This window comes from Talpa europaea (genome assembly GCF_964194135.1).
Source record: "Talpa europaea genome assembly, chromosome: 5".
Lineage (NCBI taxonomy): Eukaryota > Metazoa > Chordata > Mammalia > Eulipotyphla > Talpidae > Talpa > Talpa europaea.
Window position 1 is genome coordinate 118039672 of NC_140071.1, and position 23473 is coordinate 118063144.

The following is a 23473-nucleotide window of genomic DNA, read 5'->3' on the forward strand; positions in this document are numbered from 1 at the left end:
GAATCTTTCAAATTCAGACCATCTACATTCTCTGAATAAAAGGATGTCCCTACTCACCACAGTGCAAAGTGAAGTTCAATCTTTGTGTTTTTTCCTAAATAATAGGATCTTCTCTCCTTTTACATATAATTGGTAAGTATTGCAAAATGGTCACAAATGTGTATTTGTGTGTGTGATTATATGTAATTACTAAATATATGTATTAAAATATTAAATGGTATTAAATACTATTTGGAAATATTGGAAATTTTATAAACTTAAGTAAATTAAAACCTACAAATTATTTTACAATATTCTCAAGATTATAATCACATGGATTTAGTGTGAGTGTATATATATATGAATATATTACAACCCTATAGAATTAAACTATAGGTAAATAGTAATTTTCTTTAGTGAGATGAGAGCTATTATTATCTTTCTTCTGAAAGCCAGAATTTTTATTCTGTTTTGATTTTCACACTAAAAATATAATCTTAGCAAAGTAAATCTGTTTATTAAATTGACCTGTTCCAAAGCATTTGATACAGAAGGGCAGTAGCTTTAAAAAGTGTCTCAAAAATTTTTTTTTGCCTATTTCTCCAAAATTGCACTTTATCTTGTGTATGTAAAGAAGTGTGTAGAATGTACTTTAGTGTATTAAGATAAGTAGAAAAAACTTTGCTTAGTAAGCTATATTTGAAAAACCAGAGAAAATGTGCAAGGAAAAGTTATTTAGGGATATCATTCTGGAAAACTCAGATTCACATAACTAAACTTTCAGAAGTATATTTAATCTGAATTCTTGAAACTTGTACCATTTGATTATAGCTGATATGAGTGTTATTTGTAAATTCAAGTCTGACCCATGTTACCTCATACTTCTTTTTTTTTTCAGATTTATTTATTTATTTATACATGAACCCCGGTACAGGTCAGATGTGCGGGAGGGTGAGAGGAGTCACCAGAGACAGAGCAGGAAACAGAACAGGCTGACTGACGAAACATACTGCTGAGGGGAGCAGCAGGCAAGACAGGAGAGGTCTGCCGCGCCATGTGGGATTCTCGTCAGCTGGCCAGGATCGAACCTGCACTGCAGAGGCTGCAAACAGCTTCACAGTGCAGCGCTCAACCACCTGTGCTACCAGGGAGCCACCGAACATTTTTCTTTTGAAGTATCTAATATCTCTCCTCTTAGGGTCAGAAATTAACTGGACTGAGAGCAGAAAATTTTCTAGCAGTATCTTAGGTATTTGGGCAGTCAAGGAAGTATCTCACTTTCTGCCAGAGTTTGCTCCAGAATTCCTTTATTGTTTCATTGGTCAGGGCTGGGAGAAGGTTTTATTTAGGGTGCAGTATGGTTCTGGATGTGACTAGAGTATATTTTTGAAGTTGTAGTCCAAAATCAATTCATGAGAATAATGTTTGTGTTATTATTTTTAAAGAATTGGGAACCACTATTTGATTTATAGTACAAAACTATTTGTGAACAGATAGAAAGAAAAGCAAATTCCACTGTGCAGTCCACTGAAACAGCTGCTTCCAAAGCTCTTTGCAGGCACGATGACTATTACCTTTCCATGAGTCCCTACATTAATCAACTTTTGCATGTATCTGTTTATTTATTTTAGAAGTGATTATTAAAATTTTTGTAAAGTAGAAAATACAGAAATAGAAATTCTCCCACAAATCATTCATTGTTTCAATGCCTAGAGACAACTTAACAAAAACATTTAAAACATTCTTTCAGTCCTTTTATTTTTTGGAGAGGAGAGGAAAGAGAGCAAATCAGGAAAAGAGACACTTGAAGAACCGGTATGGTGAATAATAGGTTTTGACTTTTGGTGGTGAATCTAATAATGTATATGTGCATGTTGACTCTCAACAATGGACAATTGAAACATATGTTAGATGCAATGCTACTTCAATGAAATAAAAGGCATGGAGTACTAATGATTTGGAGTCTTAGAGATACCTCTGCTTACAAGCCACCTGATGGCAGTGCCATTTATTCCTTTCCAGATTCACATAGAATGGATCCTGAGAACAATCACAAAAGGCTAGCTATTCTCTAGTTTAATCAAAAGAATAAATCTTCTGATGCTAGATCATCTCTGATGAACAGAGTTCAATAAGAAAAGAAAAAAATATTCTACAAAAATTGTCAAGCAACACTTGGAGGGTACAATAACCTTCATAGAAAGGTGAAATATAAAGGATTTTCTTGAGATAGGGTTCATATATATGGTTATAATTTATTTTTCTAATTTGGCAGTAGTATAGCCTTTAGTTATATAGTTATGAGTCAGCTCACTATGATCTATTCATTCATTTATTCAATGAACAGCATGTTATTGAATGTCTAATGTCTCCTTCCATTCTATAAGCTGAAAATACAATAAGGATATTGGGGCGGAGCAACATGGCGGCAAGGAGACGCTGCGAGTAAGATCTCCCATTAGAAAAAGTTAATAGGGAGGAAAAGCGGCAGGTCCCAGTGAGAACTGGGACACGGAAGATAAACGGACGACTCCAGCAAACTGCCCGAAGAAGAAAGTTGCCATAAAAGAGGACGAGAAGGGAGGGAAGCGCAGAACCCTGCTCCCCTCCCCCGCCCACAGAGGCGGCACTCTCCGACCGGCAGAGAGGAGGAAAACAACAAACCAAAACGCCCAACAAGAAAAACGGACACAGCAAGTGGGACTGTGAGTGGAAAGGAACTATTGCAGCCACCACACCCCGTGAACGGGAGCTGAGGCGAACCCTGCAGGATCCGCCGCGGAGGTGAGCTCCACGCGCCATTAAAAAGAGAGCCCCGCCCCCCAGGAGGAGACCAGCACCAGCACACAGCCCCGGCCGCCCCCGCCCGGTAAGCTTGCGCAAAAGCGGTGCTCGGATTGCAGCTGCCCAGGTCCCCGCGCCTGCGACCTAGGCTTGCGGGGAGACGGCGGAGGCCCTCCCTGAGTGAGCAGGAACAAGGCGCCCAGGCAGGGGAGCGGGATTCAAAAGGCGCCATTCCCGCGCCACTGATCTGGGCTACAGCCCGCGTCCTGGAACTGAGGGCTTTGGAACTGAGACCCGGGCGGAGGCCCTCCCCGAGTGAGCAGGAACAAGGCGCCCAGGCAGGGGAGCGGGATTCAAAAGGCGCCATTCCCGCGCCACTGATCTGGGCTACAGCCCGCGTCCTGGAACCGAGGGCTGTGGAACTGAGACCCGGGCGGAGGCCCTCCCTGAGTGAGCAGGAACAAGGCGCCCAGGCAGGGGAGCGGGATTCAAAAGGCGCCATTCCCGCGCCACTGATCTGGGCTACAGCCCGCGTCCTGGAACTGAGGGCTTTGGAACTGAGACCCGGGGCACGAAATTAGGGGCGTGGGTTCCCCACGACGGTGGGGCACAAGACAGACACAGCACCCTAAAGCCGTTGAGGTGTACCCTACCATCCCCGCTCTGCTCCCTGTCCCACGGGGTGGAAAATCAGCTCCCCAAGGGCTCTAGGAGAGATCTCTGGTGCCACCTAGCGACTTGACCCCAGCACAGGCTACTGAAGGAGCTAGTGGCCAGCTGGGGAGTTAGCCCACACCGGGCCCCTTCTGAACAAGTAGTCTGAGCCCACAGGGAGAGCGAGCACCCACAGCCGGGGCAGACCAGGCGCGCAGAATAGAGTGCCTGAGACCAGAAGCGCAGGGAATGTGTCCCACATCACCATTTTAGAACAGGGACATTTCTTCAGTAAAGACTACCTGCAGAAGGCTTCCCCAGGAGCCAGAGGTGAGCGGGGGAAGTTCGCCCACGCCAGACCCCCTCTGGCCTGCAGTCCAAGCCCAGAGGGGAGCAGGAACCCACCGCCGGGGCAGACCAGGCGCACAGGGGAGTGTGTCCCCACATCGGCATTTTAGAACAGGGACCTTTCTCCAGTAAAGGCTGCTTGAAACTGACAGATGACTCCTGGAAGAACCAGAGGGGAACAGAGAAGCCCACCCAAGATGCCGGCAAGTCCCAACAACACAGTGTCCCAACGCATACGGCAAATTAGAAAACAGACAGTAGGGAGGAGAAGAACCACACGCAACCTAGCAACTCTCCAGAGAAAAAGCACACCACAAAAAGAAAGCCAGCCCCCAGATTGCAACGACAATAACTTGGAAGAATTTCTGAGCCTTCCAGAAAGAGAATTTAAAATTGCCGTGATTAAAAAACTGACAGAAGTCATAAAGGAAAACAATGATAAGGGAAAAATAATCAACGATCAGAAGAATGCAATTGAGTCCCTAGAGAGGGAAAACAATGGTCAGAAGAAAGAAATTGAGTCCCTAAAGAGGGAAGTAAAAGAAATGCAGGAGATCAAAGAATTAATGGAAGAACTAAAGAATTCTGGGAAAAGCAATGAAAGCAGAATAGATGAAATGGAAGAACGAATAAGTAATCTTGAAGACACAGAAATAAAAAGAACCAAAACAGAGAAGGAAAGAGAAGTACGAAGGAAAAAGAACGAAGAAAGACTTCGGGAAGTATCTGACTCCATGAGGAAAGGAAATATAAGAGTTATAGGAATACCAGAAGGAGAGGAGAGAGATGTAGGAACAGAGAAAATATTCAAAGAGATAATTGAAGAGAACTTCCCAAATGTGAAGAAGGAGCTGAAAATTGATATACAAGAAGCAAGAAGAACACCAAACTTCCACGACGAAAGGAAAAATACAGCAAGACACATAATAGTAAAGCTCCCAAGAATCCAGGACAAGGAAAAAATAATGAAGCTGGCAAGAGGGAAGAAACAGATAACATTCAAAGGAAAACCAATCAGGCTGACATCAGACTTCTCCGAAGAAACACTACGGGCAAGGAGAGAGTGGAGGGACATAGTCAACAGACTCCAAGAAAACAGATGCCAACCAAGAATACTCTATCCCGCAAAGCTCTCCTTCCTCTTTGAAGAAAGAATATGGACCTTCCCAGACAAACAGAAACTCCGGAATTTCATTGCAACTAAACCCCCACTCCAAAAAATACTACAAGGAGTCCTAAAGCCAGAACCTCAGAGCGACGAATAACAATGAAAGAAGGCCAAAAAAAAAAAAAAAGTTATTAAAAGAATAAATAAATAAAATCAAAGGAAAGACAAACACAATGGCAAATACAGATGTTAACATATCAATATTAACTCTAAATGTAAATGGACTAAACTCTTCAATAAAAAGACACAGAGTTGCAGCCTGGATTAAGAAACAAAACCCAACCTTTTGCTGTCTCCAGGAAACACATTTAGCTACAAAAGATAAAAATAGGCTCAAAGTCAAAGGATGGAAAACAATCCTACAAGCAAATGGGCCAAAAAAGAAAGCAGGAACAGCTATACTTATATCAGATAAAACAGATTTCAAACTCAAAAAGATAAAAAGAGACCCCAATGGTCACTACATTATGATCAAGGGGACAATACTTCAAGAAGAAATAACACTAATTAACATATACTCACCAAACGAAGGAGCACCAAAATATATCAGACAACTGTTGTCCTCTCTGAAAACAGACATCAGAGAAAACACATACGTAGTGGGAGACTTCAACACACCACTATCAACAATGGATAGATCAACAAGACAAGAAATAAGTAAAGAAACCAAAGCTCTAAATAAAGACCTAGAGCAATTGGGCTTAACAGACATCTATAGAACACTAAACCCCAAAAAAACGGAGTACACATTTTTCTCAAGCGCACACGGATCATTCTCCAGGATCGATCACATACTGGGGCACAAGACAAACATCAACAGATACACCAAGATTGAAATCATATCAACCATCTTTTCTGACCATGAAGGCATCAAACTAGAAATAAACCATAAAAAGAAGGCAAGGAACTTTCCTACCTCATGGAGATTAAAAACCACACTACTGGAAGACCATTGGACTAATGAGGAGATCAAAGAAGAAATTAAAAAATTTTTTGAATTGAACGACAAGGAGGACACCAATATCCTAAATGTATGGGATGCAGCAAAAGCAGTAATAAGAGGAAAATATATAGCAATAGAAGCTCACATCAAGAAACAAGAAAGAACGCAAAGAAACAACCTAATCTCGAAGCTCAAAGATCTAGAAAAAGAACAACAAGAAAACCCCAAAACCAGTAGAAGAAAAGAAATAATAAAAACCAAAGCAGAAATAAATGAAATTGAAACTAAAAAAACAATCCAAAAGATCAATGAAACCAAGAGCTGGTTCTTTGAAAAAATCAATAAAATAGACAAACCCCTAGCCAGGCTCACAAAGGAAAAAAGGGAGAAAGCACAAATAAACAGGATCATCAATGAAAGAGGAGAAATCACAACGGACACAGCAGAAATCAAAAGAATAATCAGTAACTACTATGAACAGTTATATGGAAACAAGTTTAACAATCTAGAGGAGATGGACAAATTCCTACAACTCTACAATCACCCAAAGCTAGATAAAGAAGAAATAGAACACCTAAACAGACCAATTACAATTAGCGAAATTGAAATGGTAATCAAAAACCTCCCCAAAAACAAAAGCCCAGGACCTGATGGATTTACAAATGAATTCTACCAAACATTCAGAGACGAATTAGTGCCTATCCTTCACAAACTCTTCCAAAAAATTGAGAAGGAAGGGACAATACCAAACACGTTCTATGAAGCCAACATTACACTAATACCAAAACCGAACAAGGACAACACAAAAAAGGAAAACTACAGGCCAATCTCCCTAATGAACACTGATGCAAAAATCCTCAATAAAATTTTAGCTATCAGAATCCAACAATGTATCCATAAGATAATTCACCACGACCAAGTTGGATTCATCCCAGGGGCACAAGGATGGTTTAACATCCGAAAATCAATCAACGTTATCCAACACATCAACAAAAAGAAATATAAAAACCATATGATAATATCAATAGATGCTGAGAAAGCTTTCGACAAAGTACAACACCCATTCATGATAAAAGCCCTTGAAGTTCTTGGGATACAAGGAACATACCTCAACATCATAAAGGCCATCTATGACAAGCCAACAGCCAGTATCATTCTCAATGGTGAAAAGCTGAAAGCAATTCCATTAAGATCTGGAACAAGACAAGGATGTCCACTCTCACCATTGCTTTTCAATATAATACTGGAAGTCCTAGCCAGGGCAATAAGACAAGAGAAAGACATCCAAGGAATCCAAATAGGAAAAGAAGAAGTCAAACTATCACTATTTGCAGACGATATGATATTATACATAGAGAACCCCAAAAACTCCACAGAAAAGCTAATTCAACTCATCAATCAGTTCAGTAAAGTGGCAGGATACAAAATCAACACGCAAAAGTCAGTAGCCTTCCTATACACAAACAATAAATCTGAAGAAGAAGAAATCAAAAAGACCATCCCTTTTGTTATTGAAACAAAAAAAATCAAATATTTGGGAATAAATCTAACAAAAGAGGTAAAGGACCTATACAAAGAAAACTATAAAACACTGTTAAAAGAAATAGAAGAAGACACAAAGAAATGGAGAGACATCCCCTGCTCATGGATTGGAAGAATAAACATTATTAAAATGGCCATCCTTCCAAAAGCAATATACAGATTCAATGCTATTCCAATCAAAATTTCAATGTCATTCTTCAAAGAAATAGAACAATTATTGATGAAATTCATATGGAATCACAAAAAACCCCGAATAGCCAAAGCTCTCCTGAAAAAAAAAGAAGGGAATGGAGGCATCAGACTCCCAGACTTCAAACTATACTACAAAGCCATAATCATCAAAACTGCATGGTATTGGAACAAGAACAGACATACAGACCAATGGAATCGAATAGAAAATCCAGAAATAAACCCACAGATTTATGGTCAACTAATCTTTGACAAAGGAGCAAAGACTATGCATTGGAGCAAAGAAAGTTTGTTCAATAAATGGTGCTGGGAAAACTGGGTCGCTACATGCAAAAGAATGAAGCTTGACCACCACCTCACACCATACACAAAAATCAACTCAAAATGGATTAAAGAACTAGACATAAGACCTGAAACCATAAAATATATAGAAGGAAATATAGGCGAAACACTACGTGATTTGCACATCAAAGACATCTTTACAGACACATCACCCAAAGCAGTGATAGTGAAGGCAAAGATAAACAGCTGGGACTATATCAAATTAAAGAGCTTTTGCACAGCAAAAGAGACAATAACAAAAACAAAGAGAAACCCCACCAACTGGGAGAACATTTTTGCACCCAACACTAATGATAAAGGACTGATCACAAAAATCTGCAAAGAGCTGATGAGACTCAACAACAACAAAGAAAATAATCCAGTCAAAAAATGGGCAGAAGAGCTTAAAAGAAACTTCTCTGAAGAGGAAATGCAAATGGCCAACAGGCATATGAAAAAATGTTCAACATCACTTGTCATCAGGGAAATGCAAATCAAAACTACCATGAGATACCATCTTACACCAGTGAGAATGGCACATATTAAAAAAACTAGCAACAACAAATGTTGGCGAGGGTGTGGAGAAAAAGGAACTCTTCTGCACTGTTGGTGGGAGTGCAAACTGGTCCAACCACTGTGGAAAGCTGTGTGGAGATTTCTGGACCTACTAAACATAGAGCTTCCATATGACCCAGCAATTCCACTCCTAGGTATGTACCCAAAGGACACAGAAACACCAATTCCAAAGAACACCTGCACCCCTATGTTTATAGCAGCACTGTTTACAATAGCTAAGCTTTGGAAACAACCCAAATGCCCAAAAATAGATGACTGGATCAAGAAGATGTGGTACATATATACCATGGAATATTACTCAGCATTCAAAAAAGATAAACACATGCAATTTGCTGCAACATGGATGGCGCTGGAAGGGATCATGCTCAGCGAAATAAGCCAAAAAGAAAAAGAAAAATACCGGATGGTCTCACTCATAGCAGGAATCTAGAAAACTTAAATAATGGACCAGGAAAATGAATAACTATAAGAAAGTGAAAATCAAAATCAACAAAAAACTATGAACCAGAGACACTTTTAGGGGGGCGGGGGCGGGAGGGGAGGGATTGGGGTCAGAATGGGGGGCTGCAATTGTATGGGGAATATAACAATAAAATTTATATAAAAAAAAAAAAATAAAGATTTTTTGAAAAAACAAAAAAAAAAAAAAAAAAAAAAATACAATAAGGACAAATTGATACTTCCTGTTGCAACTATTTTGCTGTGAAATTTGGCAGAAAGACAACTATAAGGAGTAACATTTTCACGTAAATTTTGTGACCAGTTCAAGTACAAGAGGCCCTGGGAACACATAGGAGAGATAAATTTTGTGACCAGTTCAAGTACAAGAGGCCCTGGGAACACATAGGAGAGCAAGTCCTAATTCAGGCTTAGGGAACAACAGATCTTTCTTTGGTCTAAAATTTGTGAGTAAAATTAATGAAAACAGATGATTTAATTCATTGCTTGTAATAATTTTAATATTCACAGTTATAATGAGAGTTATGCTGTTGATAGTGTTAGAAAAGAATGGAAAATCTTGACTTTAACAAAATAACTACTGTAAAATAAATTATGAATTCCCACTTACATATAAGAATTTCTTACCAGTATGAGAATATTTAATGATCCAAGGAGCTCAGCATATCCCAAAGAAAAATTAAAAAAAAAAAGAATGTTACAAATTAGCACACCTTTTCACTGTAACTGATTTGTGTAGAAAATATGCTCTGTTTCTTCTTTTAAAGTGTATATCAACTAGACTTTATTTTTAAAATCAAACTTAGGTATTTTTCTTTATGCAATTTCCTTAGAAGATAATTCAATTTTAAATAAAAAATTGAACTATAAAAAGTCTATCACACATATACAAATGAGCTCTATGCCTTAATAGCAAGAAGGGTGTAAGGAGAAATGGGATTAGAGTCTTATAAGTGCTATAAATGTAAAGACTGCACTATAAAGTAGGAAACAAAAGTAATTTTTTTAGATAAAGTGGGATGAGGGATAAGATGATACACTATAATTCTAATAAGAAAACATAATGTAATACCTAAAGTGATCAGGATAAATACTAAATGACATACACAGATAGATAGATGATATAAAGATAGAAAGAAAAAGGCCAATATAGCAAATGCAAAAGAATAATAATGCACAGCTGACCTGTTTCTGTGCCCTCAATGGCAGAGAAAAAGAAAGAGCAGTCTGTTTTCCTTTTCTTACAAAAGCCACTGATGTTATCCTAAGGCCCCATCCTCATGACCTCAGCCAACTTTAATTGCCTCCCAAAGGCTCCATTTGTAATTACAATCATATTGGGGATTAGTGCTTCCATATATGAATATGGGGTGGACACATAATTTAGTATATAGCACAGCTGTCAAGAAAATCATCAGATATAGAGCATTCATCTGCCTTTCTACAGAAAATGAAATGGGGAAGAAACTCCATCCTGCAACAAGTTTCTATCTCACAATGTTCTTCTGAGGATTAAATCAAATCAGATAACAGGCCTAAAGTTCTTAATGCAAGCCTAGCTGTCAAAAATGATTTGACCTTTATATTATTAACTGCCAAGCCAGGCATTTTTGATACATTATCTAGATTTTTTTTTTAAACAGCTGCAAAGTGAGAATAATCCTCCTTTCTCAGTGAAGAGACTGAGACTTGGTAGAAGCAAATACCTTTTACAAAATCATGCCACTCTTTAGGGCTGGAATCAGGATTAGCACCATTGTCTGTCTGATTCCAAAGTCTAGCTTTATACATTAAATCAAGCTGCCGCTTCTTTCTGCAATTATGGTGATTTGTATTTGCAGTCATAAGTCTCATATCTTTACAACTTCAAAAATTAGTGGGAAGAGGGACTATAATGGGAAATAATGGAAAATATGCCACTTCCAAAAAATAAAAATTCATGGTGTACATTGGATTTTTGTGATTTGCAAGATTATCACTTTTGTAGGGCAACCCCAAAAGGAAATGGGGTGGCCTAGGTATGAGTCTTTACCCACATACTTAGAATAAGACTAAGTGCAGATGTTACAGGGTGGTCCCTTGTAACACAGACACATATAGACATATAAAAAGGTTAATAAAAGGTTTACAAGGGAAATGAAAAGAGGGAAAACCCAGATAGAGAATGGGATTAATCGGTCAATTGGTCAATGTGTCCACCCATAATACTGTCTAAGCTGGGACCACAAGAGCTTGTTGAAGGTAGGCAAAACCAAGAATGTGCAGGCCATCAGATGTTTGGTTTTATACCAAGCATGGCTGCTTAACTCCACCCTTAGTTCCCAGCAACCACCCTTCAAGAAGTCAAGAGCCATGGCAGATTCATAGCATGATGGGATTTGCAATTCTCTGTGCCTAGGATTTCTTTGGTATGGAGATTGTAGTGGGGAGAAATAGCAGGGGGAGGCTGGAGGTGTGCAAGTGAAATAATTCATCAGAGACATATTTGTGAAGAAGAAAGGTGGATTTATTGAGATACACTGCTGAGAGAAGCATCCGGAGAGACAGGAGAGGTCTGTGCATCAAGATCTGGGGCTCCCTTTTATAATCTGTTTTGGTAGGCTTTTCATGATTGAGGAAGTTGGTCTTTTCTGGTTGTTATCTGCTGGAACATCAGGTTTTGGTGGGCCTTAAACTCAGGTGTCCTGCTGAGTTCGGTTTGCCTGGAATTCTTTTTTTTTTTTTTTTTTAAAGAGAAAATGATTTTTTAAAATATTTTTTTATTTATTTATACAAGCACTGGGTACAGTCAGAAGTGTGGGAGGGTGAGAGAATTCACCAGAGACGGAGCAGGGAGCAGAACAGGCAGAGGGACGAAATACACTGCTGAGGGGAGAGCGGGCGGCAGGAGAGGTCTGCGCACCTTGTGGGACCCTCGCCCGGCGGCCAGAGAGCCAACTGGCACTGCAGAGGCTGCGGGCAGCTTCGCAGCCCAGCGCTCAACCGCTGCACCACCAGGGGAGGCCCCTGCCTGGAATTCTTGATAGCCCCTAAGGGTCATGCAGACCCATGGCCAGGTTCCCATGGCAACTCTATTTTGTGGCTCCTAGCATTGTTCCGCTGAGCAAAGTGCAGAGACTAAGTTTTAATTTTATTAAATGATACCCTGACAGAGGTGAGGGTGGAGTTCATAAAACATCAGTGGGTGGGGTGGGTGAATGATCAGGATATACTGTTCCCCTAACACCACATGTCTGTAGCAAGATGTGAGAATGAGAATGGGAATGTGGAACTTAGATTTTTTAAGGTAATTCATGTCTCATAGGGTTTACAATATTATTTGATATAAGAAAATCAAGTTGTCAGATTGAGCAACAAAAGTGACCCACTACACTGGAGCACATGATAGGTCCAACAAACACGTACAGGGTATTGAAGCTGATGTTTAGGTCCAGCAGAAAAGTGGGTAAATGTTTATGTAATCAAATACAGTTGAGGATTTTTTGCTAAACCGAGGAAAAACTGTAAGGAATACTTTGACCTAAATAAGTTTTTATTAAGTCCTGTCTGCTAAAGTAAACTGTAAGACAAATGACATATCTTGGCAGAGTTCGGTCTTACAAAATGGAAATTTTCCAAGACATTTTGTGGTTGTGTTGGGGATTGCTTGGGGGTTCTTGGTGTCTTGCAGAAAATTTCAGGAAGTACCAGGCAAAGCCAGCAACAAAGTTTTTGAGGACACAACGGGAAGAACACTGTGAGAGGCACTGGGCAGTCTCAGAAAGCAGGAGACCTGCCCCCAAGGCAATGAAGCAGTAGGCATTTCAAGGTTTCCCTCTCCAGGTTGGCAGCAGTCCCTCATAAATATGCATGCCTTGCTCATACCACATCTCTCCATTTCAGAACTAATTGGAACTACTCCACTCCCTCACCCCACTTTTTTTTTTTTAAGCGGGGAGGTGCTGTAGCTTAAAGACTTCCCAGGCCTCCCAGATCTGCCAGACCCTCTCCGGTCCTTGAAACCAAGCAATAGCCCCAGCTGGATGGTGGGATGGCACAGATGCAGCTGTGGTTCTCTGGGGGAGGGTGTGAGGGCCTTTTTTCTATCCCTAACAGTTGCCTTTCAACTGTTCATTATTTTCTACTTCTTCACTCTTCCTTCCTTGGCAGTATCATATATATCCTGGTCTTTATTAATTAGCACAAAATGATGCAGCTCAGATGTCCTCTAGGTATGTAGAATTGCACTGTAATCTGTTTTTGATCTTTTTTATTGGGAGATTTTGTTTTCCTCAGAGGGAGCTTTTCTCAGTGCCTCTGCTTGCAGCTTCCTTGACAGGTCTCTGGCTGACTCATTAAGCCCCTCTCCCATGTGTACAACACACACCATAATGCAACAAAAGTCTAATGACCTACAGCCAGAATCTTATTGCTGGGGTCAACTTATGCAAAGAATTAATTAGTCATGGTTGGAGTTAATTTTAAAAGACCCCAGTGTGGCTTATGTGGCACAAAGAGCATCCAGTGGAAATGGGTACCTTTCTGCCCCACGAGGATGCAAGCCGCTCTCAGCAGAGCCGCTCCTCTCCACGCTTCCAGGCCCGCAGCTCTTAATCTTTACATTTTTCAGTCATGATGCAAACACAAAATGTGGTAGAAGATTCATGACAACCTAACTAGCTGGTCATCATGAACCTCTTTTTCATGCTGAGTTAAAGTGAAGTGAAAGTAGCCCTATTCACACCCCTCCCATCCACTCCTGCCCTATGTCCCAGGCAAAAGTTTACAATTAAATGATAAGCTTCTCTAAAGAATTCTACTTTAACCTTCCCAAACCCACAATGGAGGTTAGCAATGACCGGGCTTACCCCATATAGGTGGGTTAACTCATAGTTTTGGAATGTGGGTTATGGGATATGTGCTCATTTCTCAGTCCTATTGTTCATATTGTTCATATCTCACTTTCTTTTTCATATCTCACTCAGCATATTTTTGTTTCAGTTGAAATGAGGAAGAACAACAGAAAACGTCTGCTCTTAGTTGTACATATATAAGCAAACAGCAAATGTGTCTCTGCTGCTTCTTGGCCTGGTGATAAAATGCTTATTAAAAATTTCCAATACAGGCCTCCCTGGTGGCACAGGGATTAAGTCTGAGCACTATGAAACTATCCACAACCACTGCAGTACAAGTTCCATCCCTGCCAGGGAGGTGACCTCATGGCCACATGGCTTAGCAGACCTCTCCTGTCTTGCCCACTGCTCCCCTCAGCAGTGTATTTCAGTCATTCCACCTGTTCTGTTCCCCACTCTGTCTCTGGTGAATCCTCTCACCCCCAAACCTCTGGCATATATCCCAGTTCTTGTATACATAAATAAATCTTTTTTTAAAAAAATTCCCAATAATTTCTAAGATGCTTTAGATTGAATTTTAGTTTTATCACTTCTGTTGTCTTCAAATATAAAAACAACAACAAAAAAGTGTTGTTTTGGGTAAGTTCTGTGTCATTCTATGAGGGTAGAATAGAAAAATGTGAGGTACTTTGGCAGAATTAAACTCCAAAGGAATTTTGCAGATTTTGAGCTTGCTTTCAGATATCTGTCTACATAAAAATTTTAAGACTTAGTGACTCTCTAATCCAGCCTGTAGCAGTATCCCTTCCAGCATGGGGAATCTGCATAATTATCTGTCTATGAACTTTCCTTTTGAGAATCGAGAGCAAAAATTCATAGTAATTCACTAGCTAAAGTGACATTGCTATAAGGGAAATATATCTGCCTCTCCCCCCCTCATTATTGATATGATTACAAATGTTTGCATTGTAGTCTAAAGCATATTATATCCTTCCCATAGATCTATTCTGAAAATTGACTTTCCTGTCTTGAAAAGAAAACTTTGAAATTCAATTTGTCATGTGACTAGTCCCTAGAAATTCTGTTGTTTATAAAGATACTTTATCTCCGATCTCTATTTCATGGGGCAGAGAACCCTCAAAAATAATTCCAATTCTGGTTCTGATTTAATTAGCATCTACAATGGCAGTAGATCAGATAACTTATAAACCTATTGGGAGAGTCTTTGATCAATATATATTGATGTTTAGTGAGTCTTGCTAAACTCCAGCTCTCTTATTTTCCAAATTACATGTGCTGCCAAACCTTACAGACAGGCCATCTGAATGTAAAATTAATTTTACTGGTCACAGGGACCCAGTGTACATGTGTCTGACAGTGGCTGATACAATGTGGGAAGGGACCACACAGCTCTGAAATATAAGAGGCAGAGATCACTAAGACTATCTTGGGAGGTGGCCACCCCATTGCTCAAGCATTTGCCCTCTGTCCCTGCTTCTGTTAACAATAGCAAAAAAAGAACAAATAGATGTAACTATTTGCAGGATTTTGCAGGATTTTGCAGAAGTCATGGTATGTCATTTCCAAGATAAGGTTATGCGACATACACTCTTTCAGTTAGATCACTAGCTCTGGGGAAACTCAGTTGCCAGGTTGCTATCAGTTAAAAGGGGTGACTCCCAGGATAAGAAACAGAAACCTTCTGTCAGCATCCAGGTAAGTGAGACTGGAGTGGATTATTCAGCCCTGGCCAGGTCTTCACAGTGTATACAGTTAAGAGCTCTGTTGCAACCCCATGAGTGACCATATATCAGTTCTGCTGAGTGCTTTATAGGAGGCATGAACACAGGATGGAAATGTTTAAACCAGTGAAATGGTGGCTGAATAAGAGGACACATTTCAAAACCTATCACCCCATACCAAACTCTGCCTGGGAGCTATGTATGCAGAGAGTCAGTCCTATTGTTCATATCTCACTTTCTTTTTCATATCTCACTCAGCCTATTTAGAAAATATTTGTGTTCTAAACTTACAAAATAGGGCCTCCCCTGGTGGCGCAGGCAGTTGAGCGCTATGCTGTGAAGCTGTCTGCAGCCTCTGCAGCATCGGTTCAATCCCGGCCAGCCGGCGAGGGTCCCACCTGGCGCGGCAGACCTCTCCTGTGTTACCCGCTGCTCCCCTCAGAAGTGTATTTCACCAGGCTGCCTGTTCTGCTCCCCGCTCTGTCTCTGGTGGATCCTCTCATCCTCCCACACATCTGGCCTGTACCCTGGTTCTTGTATAAATAATTTTTTTAAAAAAGGTCATTATTAAAAAAAAACATAAAATATTATATCACAACTGATTTGTTAATAATAGCAAAATCAAATGTGACTTTTTGGTCTAATTTTGCAGGATTCTGATCACTCATTGCCAACTATTCCTGAGGGTTGTTTCTCCCCACAGCATGTGCTTACTTTTGTCCACTCACAGGAATAATATGATTTTCTCAATGTAACAGTCATTGATTTCTTTTATTTGAGAAAGTCATGAAAAATTTTTACGATTATAAAGCAATACACTTCAAATTTATGTACTTTAGAAAATGTTCAAATATAATGAAAGATGTAATAACCATAATCTTACCTCACGGGGATAAATACCTGATCATTTTGCTTCATTTCTTCAAATATTTTTATATATGGCTACCTATATAGATGAATAGATGACAAATGGATAGATTGTGAGTGATACATTAATCCACAATGCTAGGAATAAAATATATTTAAATGTCCCAATTTCAGGTTTTTTTTTTCATTTTAATTATCAAATCAAATAGTTAGAATCTTTATTCTAGGTATGATAGTAGTACAACATCTTTTCCATGATGTGGTATAATTTCCATGAGATAATTTTTATCTTGACACCTCTTTCTCTAAATCCCTTGCCTTGCCTAAAGGGCTTTAAGTAGCAGATTTCCTTTAAGAAGCATATTTCATAATCTTTCTTCACCTATGTTATTTTTCTTTTCTTTTCTTTTTTTAAATGTTAATGTCTTATTATGAAGACATACACAATTACTTGTCTTCTGGTTTGTTGAAACAATAGGTCAGACAACATTTGCCACAATAATGTCTGTCAAAGTGGCTGGCCATAAAAACTCCAGCACCACATTCATCAGATGGGCACTCCCGACGAAGGCAACTGATTTTGCCATTCTCATCCACCTTATAATATTTCAGGACAGCCAGCTTAACCTTCTTTCTCTTATGTTTATTTTTCTTGGGAGTGGTGTAAGACTTCTTTCTTTTCTTAGCACCACCACATAGTCTCAGGACAAGATGCAGAGTGGACTCCTTCTGAATGTTGTAGTCAGACAAGGTTAGTCCATCTTCCAGTTGTTTGCCAGCAAAGATTAGTCCCTGCTGATCGGGAGGAATTCCTTCCTTATCCTGGATCTTGGCCTTTACATTTTTTATTGTATTCGAGGGTTCAACCTCGAGGGTGATCGCCTTCCCCGTGAGGGTTTTCATGAAAATCTGCATCTTGGTGGCGGGTCCACCACCACGGGCAGAGCGTAAAGCACCTATGTTATTTTTCAAATCAGCTTGTTTTTCTTCAATAAGAGATTAAGTCTCTTATTTAGTCAGACTTTAGGTTATGTCAACAGCTTCTCACTTTTGTTGATTAATTTAACAAGTAATTACTGAAACTTTATTGTGCTAGCTTCTATGTAAAGCATTTGGAATGTAGAGTTTCCTTTATTCATGAAGTTGAATCTAGCTTTCTGACATAAAGGGCACAGTTGTAGTTTGCCAGAAGCTGTCATTTGTACTTCTTAAATAAATTTGAATATTGTGCAACATAGCTCCATGGTAATGTGATCATGAAAAATTAATCACTCTGACATCTTGCCATGTGAAAATAATTATTAACTAATTTGAATTCATTCTTTTATCATGGACAATTGGATCTATCAGTTCAAACAACAAGTGGAAATGCATCAAGTAATATTCATTAGGAAAAAAAAAACAGAACTTGATCTGTTAACTATTCATCCAGATATCCACATGTACTTGCCATATAATTTAATTTTATTTCTAAGTAAACATTGTATTAGTGTGCTTGCCACATATTGGACATGCTTGCTTATTTCTTTAGGGCAATAGTCATCTGTTGAATGGAGTGTTTATATTAAATATCTAAGCTAAAGATTTATTCCTTTTCAGTCTACATTTAGAATTTAGTTATCTGTCAATATGTGAGCCCAGGAAATCAAACAGTGAGAGGTTAACCAAGGGATCATGACAGAAAGGATCATTAATATATTGTCTTTTTATTCCTCTTGGGGCTTATACCACATATCTAACTTGATTTATATAAGTACCATGAAAGAAGTGTATGTAATCAAATTTAAAGCTCTGAAAGGAAGTTGAACCTAAATCTGATATCATACATATACTTAGTGTGATTTCTTAGTGATTACTCATGAGAAACATCATAAATTAAAACCACATTGCTACTCTCAAATTTTAGTAACCAATTATTAATGTGCTATTACATTTATTTCCCTATTGCCCTTTTCCTATTGCCTTGCTTTCTTGGTGAGTTTTATTTAAGATTCGTATGATGAGAAAATATTAATATTTTATTTGTAAAATAGAAACATAACCAGATGTGCATGGGTAGATAACAATGGACATAAAAAATTTCATAGAATGTAGCAGATGGTCATTTGCAACAGCTAGATTTTATGCTCTGAGAAACATATAATATGAAAAATCTACTGAGCCAAGAAAAGGATATGAAAATATAAACAATAGCATTTTTTTTAAAAATGTCATTTGTTAGATTTTGTACTTATCTAAATCACCTGTTTCCTATAAGTATTCTTAGAATGAATATAGCTAATCACATAAAGATTTTAAAATGTCAATTATTCTATAGCTAAAGAAGTTGGATCTATTGAATACATTACATAGTAATTAGTGACAGTTTATATTAGGTAAGCTTTAAGACTCAAATTAACATGAATATTGTTGGCCTTTAATAAATAGGCAACTATTTCACCAGCAAAATAGATCTATTCAGAAACAACCAAAAAAGCAGTTAAGAAGTACAGTCTTATGGCAAAACACTTAGGCACTTCCACAGAATGAGAGACCAAAAGTTTTTATGTAGATTTTATGGGGGTGGGGGAGGAATGGAGTATTGTAAACAATATTTCAGGAAACTGGGAGTTTGACATATTGTGGTTTCTCATTGGTTGGGATATGGCATACTCTGATTGGCTGGGTAACGAGGGGCCTCTTGGGATAGTCAAAGCCCTATCACTTCCTGATCTGATGGAAGGCATATCTCTTTTGGTTGGATTCTGTAGTATGTGCTCAGTGTGTATACATGAGAACTATCTTCTAGCTTCCAGGCCTCATGCAAATAAGCTTTCTGTATTTTATTTTCCACAATGTTAATTTAACATTCCCTCTGACACTATCATTCTTATTTTTTTTTAATAGAGGCATGTTTTTATTTATTTGTTTGTTTGTTTGTTTTGTTTGTTTTTTGTTTATACATACACTGGGTACAGTCAGAAGCGCGGGAGGGTGAGAGAATTCACCAGATCAGAGCGGGGAGCAGAGCAGGCAGAAGGACCGAAGTACACTGCTGGGGGAAGCAGCGGGCGGCAGGAGAGGTCTGCGTGCCATGTGGGACCCTCCTCTGGTGGTCGGGGAGCAGCTGGGGACTGAACCGGCACCGTAGAGACCGCGGGCAGCTTCGCAACCCAGCGCTCTACCGCTGCGCCACTGGGGAGGCCCTGACACTATCATTCTTATGGAGTAAAAGGGCATTTGTGATTATTGCACATGAATGTAGTTAAAAACACATTTTTATTCCCTAGTTTATCCTGACAAGACTTAGGAATATTCAGTAACTCTGATACAATAAATTATCCTAGGGATTTACATAAAGGAGTAAATAATCCCCAATATCTTCTAAAATCAAAGATCGAAAACCATGTGTGACAAGATTTACTCATTGTAGGGTAAGGTAAAAGGTATCAGGCTTTTCTGTCCTCCCGCCATCAGGATAGATGACAGAAACTTGCCATCCTGAATGCATGCCTGATGGCTGGCACCTGGAGTAGGGTGTGGGCATAGGTAGATGGGATTCACCTGGGCTGAGACTGGGCTTTTAAGGGCGGCATCACGGGGACACCAGGAGAAGCCAAAAGAGAAGCTGAGAGAGAAGCAAAGAAGCAGAAGCCGAGATCACCAGAGAGCCCAGATAGAGTGAAGATTTGCTGGGGGCTGGGAGGACTGCTAGCCTCCCGGCCCCCCAGCACCCCTGCCTGCCATGTACCGGGTAAATCCCAATAAAAAGACCTGCAAAAAGCCACTAAGGATTCTGACTCCTCCTTTACCCGGTCTGCTGGATCAGGAAACCTGCACCATGTCATTCCTGCTCCTACACTCATTCAATCTATAATTTGAAATATATTTAATCACATATAGTAAATACTAGACCCAGTTCCAGTATGTACCAGCAGATGTCTAAGTATGCAACTAAATTCTGACATTATCCACAAATTTCACAGCTAATGGATTCAGTTTCACAAGACTGCTCTCCACTTCAGATGCTAATCACAAGCCCAAGTTGTGACCAGTATTTCTTACTGACCGGCTATAACCTAGAGGTTCCCAGGACTCCCTTCTTGGGTTCAAATAATTTGCTGAAGTAGTTTACAGAACTCAGGATATATGTTCACACAACAGATCACTGATTGACTACATAGGATTTTAAAAGATATAAATTCACATTAAGATGAAGAGACACATAGGGATATGCGTCAAATGCAGACATTACACATCAAGGAGATGAAAACTTCAGCATGTGGAAACATTCTGAGTCCTTACCTGGAAGCTCTCTGAATCCTCTCCTTTCTGTATTTTTTTTTTTTTTTTAGTGGATGCTTCATTATGTAGGTGTGATTACTTAATTGATCACTGGTGATTAAATCAACTTCCTGCTAGTTGTCAATAAAACTTGAATTTAAAGACAAAATTTTCCTCCAGATGAATTTCAAATCTAAATGTGAACAGAAGAAAACTTTTAGAAGAAAATATATGAGAACATATGTCTTGATTATTGATAATACCATATGCTATAAATATATTTAGTGTAAAAACTTAAGTTTTTTCAAAGATATCCACTAATACATCTGATGAAGGACATATACACACACATATAAAATAGCTATGAATCAATATCTAAGAGATTAAAAAAATCTAGTAAAAATACAAGAATCAAAACTCTTAATTAGGCAAATCTTAAACAAGGATATGCAAATAATTAATAAACATGAAAAAGTGTTCATGTATATTGGGTATAGGAAAATGCAAATTAGAGCACAACACAATACCAAATGTTAGCAAAATGTGAAACAACTGTAATAATCATTCACTATTGATTTAAATTTAAACCATTAACATGGTTTGAATAATTGTGTCTGTCAGTGTCGATGAAGCTAAACATAAGCATACCTCAGCAACGTGGAATTCTATTCCAAGGATTACATTCAACAAAATGCATAAATTCATATATATATATATATATATGTATGGTAGCCACATGTACATGAATTTTTTAACAGTGCTCTGAGGGTAGAAAATTGAATATTATCCATCTATCAAAGCTAGAATGGATAAATAGTGGTGTTTTCACATAATCAAATACAATATTACTGTATTAGAGTGAACAAGTATAATAAGCAAATAAATGATTGACTTAATTCAATACTATTTAAACAGAACTAGTGAGATACACAAAAATATATACTGTATGACTTTATCCATATGAAGTTCAATATATATGATGAGTATCATAGTAATTACTATGTGAATGGAAGATGGGTTAGTAGTATCCAAAAGCAGGCTTCTTGCAAGCTGAAATAATGTTTATGGTCAGGGTCATTATCATATGGCATTCCCCATTTGTGGAGAGTTATGTTGACAATAATTATTTTTGCACTTTTCATTGGTGTGTTGTAATGGTAGGAATGGGCACAGTGCAGGTTCTCTATGATCTGAGCAGAGAGGTAAAGGAGGTGAGAGTCCTAGAGCCCTCAGTGGCTTTTGCAGGCTTTTATTGGGATTTACCAGGTACACATCAGGCAGGGGTACTGGGGGGCCAGCAAGCTGGCAAGCCTCGCAGCCCCCAGCAAGTCTTCACTCTGTCTGGGCTCTCTGGCGTTCTCTCTGCTTCTTTTGTGGTTCTACTTCTGCTCTCTGCACTCCTCGTGGTTCTGCTGGCGTCTCCATGATGCCACCTTTATAAGCTCAGTCTCTCAGCCCAGGTGTACCCACTTACGCATGGCCACACCCGACTCCAGGTGCCCGCCATCAGGCATGCATTCAGGACCACAAGTATCCATCATAATCCTAATTGCGGGAGGGCAGAAAAGCCTGATGCTTTTTCACTTACCCTGTATGTGTGTATTTCAATATAATTTCAAAGAGAATCTAGAATGATTATGAATGTTTAAGCAGTATCAGATATTTGTTTTTGAACTAGATGATGAAAACAAACATTTTAAAGATATATGTGACACACTGAAAATAGATGAATATCCATAATATATAAAAACATACAATTCAAAAATAAAATAAAAATACATTCCAATTAATAAATGGGATGTATATATGAATAGGCCATTCACTAAAGAGGATATCCATAAGGCCAACAGACACATGGAAAAGTGTTCACCATTTCTCTTAATAGGGACATACAGTTAAAACCACAATCAGATCTCTCACACCCATGAGAATTTCATATACTTAAAAAAAAAATACTGGAGAGGCTGCAAAGAAGAGAAACCCTGTTGGTGGGTGTAGGGTAAGGAAAAAATGTCAGGCTTTTCTGCCCTCCCGCCATCAGGATAGATGACGGATCCTTGCGGTCCTGAATGAATGCCTCATGGTGGGCACCTAGAGTAGGGTGTGGGCATAGGTAGATGGGATTCACCTGGGCTAAGACTGGGCTTTTAAGGGCGGTATCACAGGGACACCAGTGGAAGCCGAAAGAGAAGCCGAGAAAGAAGCAGTAGAAGCTCAGAAGCAGAACCACAAGAGAGCTGGGCAGTGTGAAGACTTGCTGGGGGCTGGGAGAACCGCCAGCTTCCCAGCCCCCAGCATCCCTGCCTGCTGTGTACCCGGTAAACCCCAATAAAACCCTTTAAACCCTCTGAGGGCTCTAGGACTCTGACTTCTCCTTTACCCGGTCTGCTGGATCAGAAAACCTGCTCCATGTCTAGTCCTGACCCTACAGTGGGAATGTAAACTAGCCAATCATTTTGGATTTATCTTAAAAAACTAAAAGTGGAAATACCTGACGAGCAAGAAATCTCACTCCTGGGGATCTCTCTAAAGAACATGAAGTCAGCAACTCAAAAAAACCCTATATTTTCTGCAATGTTTATTGCAGCAATACTTAAAATTGTTAGAACATGGAAGTAGCATAAATGTCCATTCATAGAAAGTTGGATTAAGGTGTGTTTTATCTGTTCTATGGAATACTAATTGAACTAAAATATTAGAAAGTTTACCAATGAGCACATGTCACTGAAATGTCCCCTTTGGGAAACATATACAGTCAGAAGCGCGGGAGGGTGAGAGAATTCACCAGAGCCAGAGCGGGGAGCAG

General features: G+C 39.2%; 1 protein-coding gene across 1 annotated transcript; it reads right to left on the bottom strand.

Annotated features, from left to right (window-relative positions):
• Window positions 1-16667: 16667 nt before the first annotated feature.
• On the bottom strand, window positions 16668-17368 carry LOC311170475 (ubiquitin-ribosomal protein eS31 fusion protein-like). Its single transcript, XM_084232884.1, has one exon. The coding sequence runs from the start codon at window positions 17317-17319 to the stop codon at window positions 16852-16854; it is 468 nt and encodes a 155-aa protein (XP_084089010.1). The 5' UTR covers window positions 17320-17368; the 3' UTR covers window positions 16668-16851.
• Window positions 17369-23473: the final 6105 nt, after the last annotated feature.

Bases quoted from the DNA above. Each gene is read 5' to 3' on its own strand.
- LOC311170475 (XM_084232884.1), bottom strand. From the start codon at position 17,319: ATGCAGATTTTCATGAAAACCCTCACGGGGAAGGCGATCACCCTCGAG.